This window comes from Olea europaea, unplaced genomic scaffold (genome assembly GCF_002742605.1).
Source record: "Olea europaea var. sylvestris unplaced genomic scaffold, O_europaea_v1 scaffold27101, whole genome shotgun sequence".
NCBI classification, from domain to species: Eukaryota; Viridiplantae; Streptophyta; class Magnoliopsida; order Lamiales; family Oleaceae; genus Olea; species Olea europaea.
The window spans coordinates 1-1,500 of record NW_019245508.1 but is presented as its reverse complement, the minus strand read 5'-3'; the positions used below and the strand labels follow the sequence as shown (position 1 = coordinate 1,500).

The following is a 1,500-nucleotide window of genomic DNA, read 5'->3' as shown; positions in this document are numbered from 1 at the left end:
GTTCACAGAAAAAGATATCAAATAAATTCAAAAAAAAAACCTATCGAATAGGGTGACATCAATATACATTTTCCACAGTAATGTAGAAGGAAACCACAAACAGCATCCATTCACACAAATGCCCTTACTTTTGTGTATAGAGGTTCATAAAGTTTCTGATATTTAGCTTCCAGTGCTGCTCTTTCCTCAAAAAACTTTGCCTCTAGCTCATCATGTTGACTCTGCAAAATTGAGATGTTTCATATAACAAACCACGTTTTTGGCATACCCGATGAATATTGTGCATGACACTTGGAGAAACCATCTCAAACAAGGACTCTTCAGAGCAATATTAATATACAACTCTAACTGGACAAAGATCCAATTGTCAATGGATTATGATGCAATATTGGTAAGTATAGCTTAGGGGGTATCCAAGTTAGGTCAATGTGTGTATCAATTTCTATTACTGTCAAAATCCAAGCATAGCCAGGAAATAAAATCAAGAGGAGAAGTACTAGTCATGCTTTCTCCTAGATGACAAAAACCTAGAATTAGAACTCACAAACCCATGTGCACAATGTCATAATCTATCGCCACTACACATTGTGCAACCATTCTTTTTTCCTGTGTTAGGACCTTTCATGCATGGTCCGAAAAGGCAGTGCTTAAGCACACCTCATTGAGGCACGGCCTCTATGCCTCAAGAAGGCTTATTTTGGTGCAATTTTTTTGCCTCATTCCGTTTGCTACTAGAAGAAGACACCATGCAGTTTCCACAAAAATTATATAACTGTGGGTGTTGCTAGCGACAGGCTAAACAATTTCAAGAAACTTGGTGCATAAAAATAGAATGAAATGATAGTAGTAGTATAATATTTTAAGTAATCTCCTAAATATTCCAGTGCTATAAAGAGAAATGAACGGCACAAAATTACAGAGCACGCACATATACTCGAGAAAATGGAAATTTAAGAATAAATGAGAACCTGGATCTCCCTCAGAACCTCAACACGCTTCCGGACTATCGGAGACAGTGTCTCAAGTACATCCGTGTGCTGCCCAGCCAAATTTTGTAATTTATCCTATTAATCAAAACAAAATATTGACGAAATAGATCAAGAAAAGACCGTGAACACAATCAAAATGCTTAAAAACTTCAATCAGTGTAACGTTTAAGAATTCACTGACCTTGAGAGCATTCACTAAACCAGCTCGATCCTCCGCGCTCAATGCTACGCCAAAAACACAACAATAACAACAACTAATCGCAAATCATACACATATACACAGACAATTAGGGTTCAGATTTTCATACCGGCAGCGGCGGCTGGGAGGGAGGAATCGACGTCGGACATGTCAAAGTTGTCTTTGGCGGGGTTACTCATGATAGTGAGAGAAAAGAGAAACCCTAGAGTGAGAAAGGTGATAAAACCCTTGAGAAAATTTGGGGGAAGGAAAAGGGAGGGAATACGTTCGTTTCCAGTGGAAGGAGTGAAAATGTAGGGATTTAGAATAAAG

General features: G+C 38.4%; 1 protein-coding gene across 1 annotated transcript; it reads right to left on the bottom strand.

Annotated features, from left to right (window-relative positions):
- Positions 1-95: 95 nt before the first annotated feature.
- Positions 96-1,482, bottom strand: LOC111383540 (nucleosome assembly protein 1;4-like). Its single transcript, XM_023007649.1, has 4 exons — positions 1,298-1,482; positions 1,171-1,214; positions 969-1,064; positions 96-221 (listed from the first exon to the last, which is right to left on the bottom strand). The coding sequence occupies exons 1-4, from the start codon at positions 1,365-1,367 to the stop codon at positions 111-113; spliced, it is 321 nt and encodes a 106-aa protein (XP_022863417.1). The 5' UTR covers positions 1,368-1,482; the 3' UTR covers positions 96-110.
- Between the last annotated feature and the right edge of the window lie 18 nt (positions 1,483-1,500).

Bases quoted from the DNA above. Each gene is read 5' to 3' on its own strand.
- LOC111383540 (XM_023007649.1), bottom strand. From the start codon at position 1,367: ATGAGTAACCCCGCCAAAGACAACTTTGACATGTCCGACGTCGATTCC. The intron at 1,215-1,297 runs GTATGAAAATCT...TTTTTGGCGTAG, and splicing joins CCTCCCAGCCGCCGCTGCCG to CATTGAGCGCGGAGGATCGA. The intron at 222-968 runs GTTCTCATTTAT...TCAATTTTGCAG, and splicing joins AGGTTCTGAGGGAGATCCAG to AGTCAACATGATGAGCTAGA.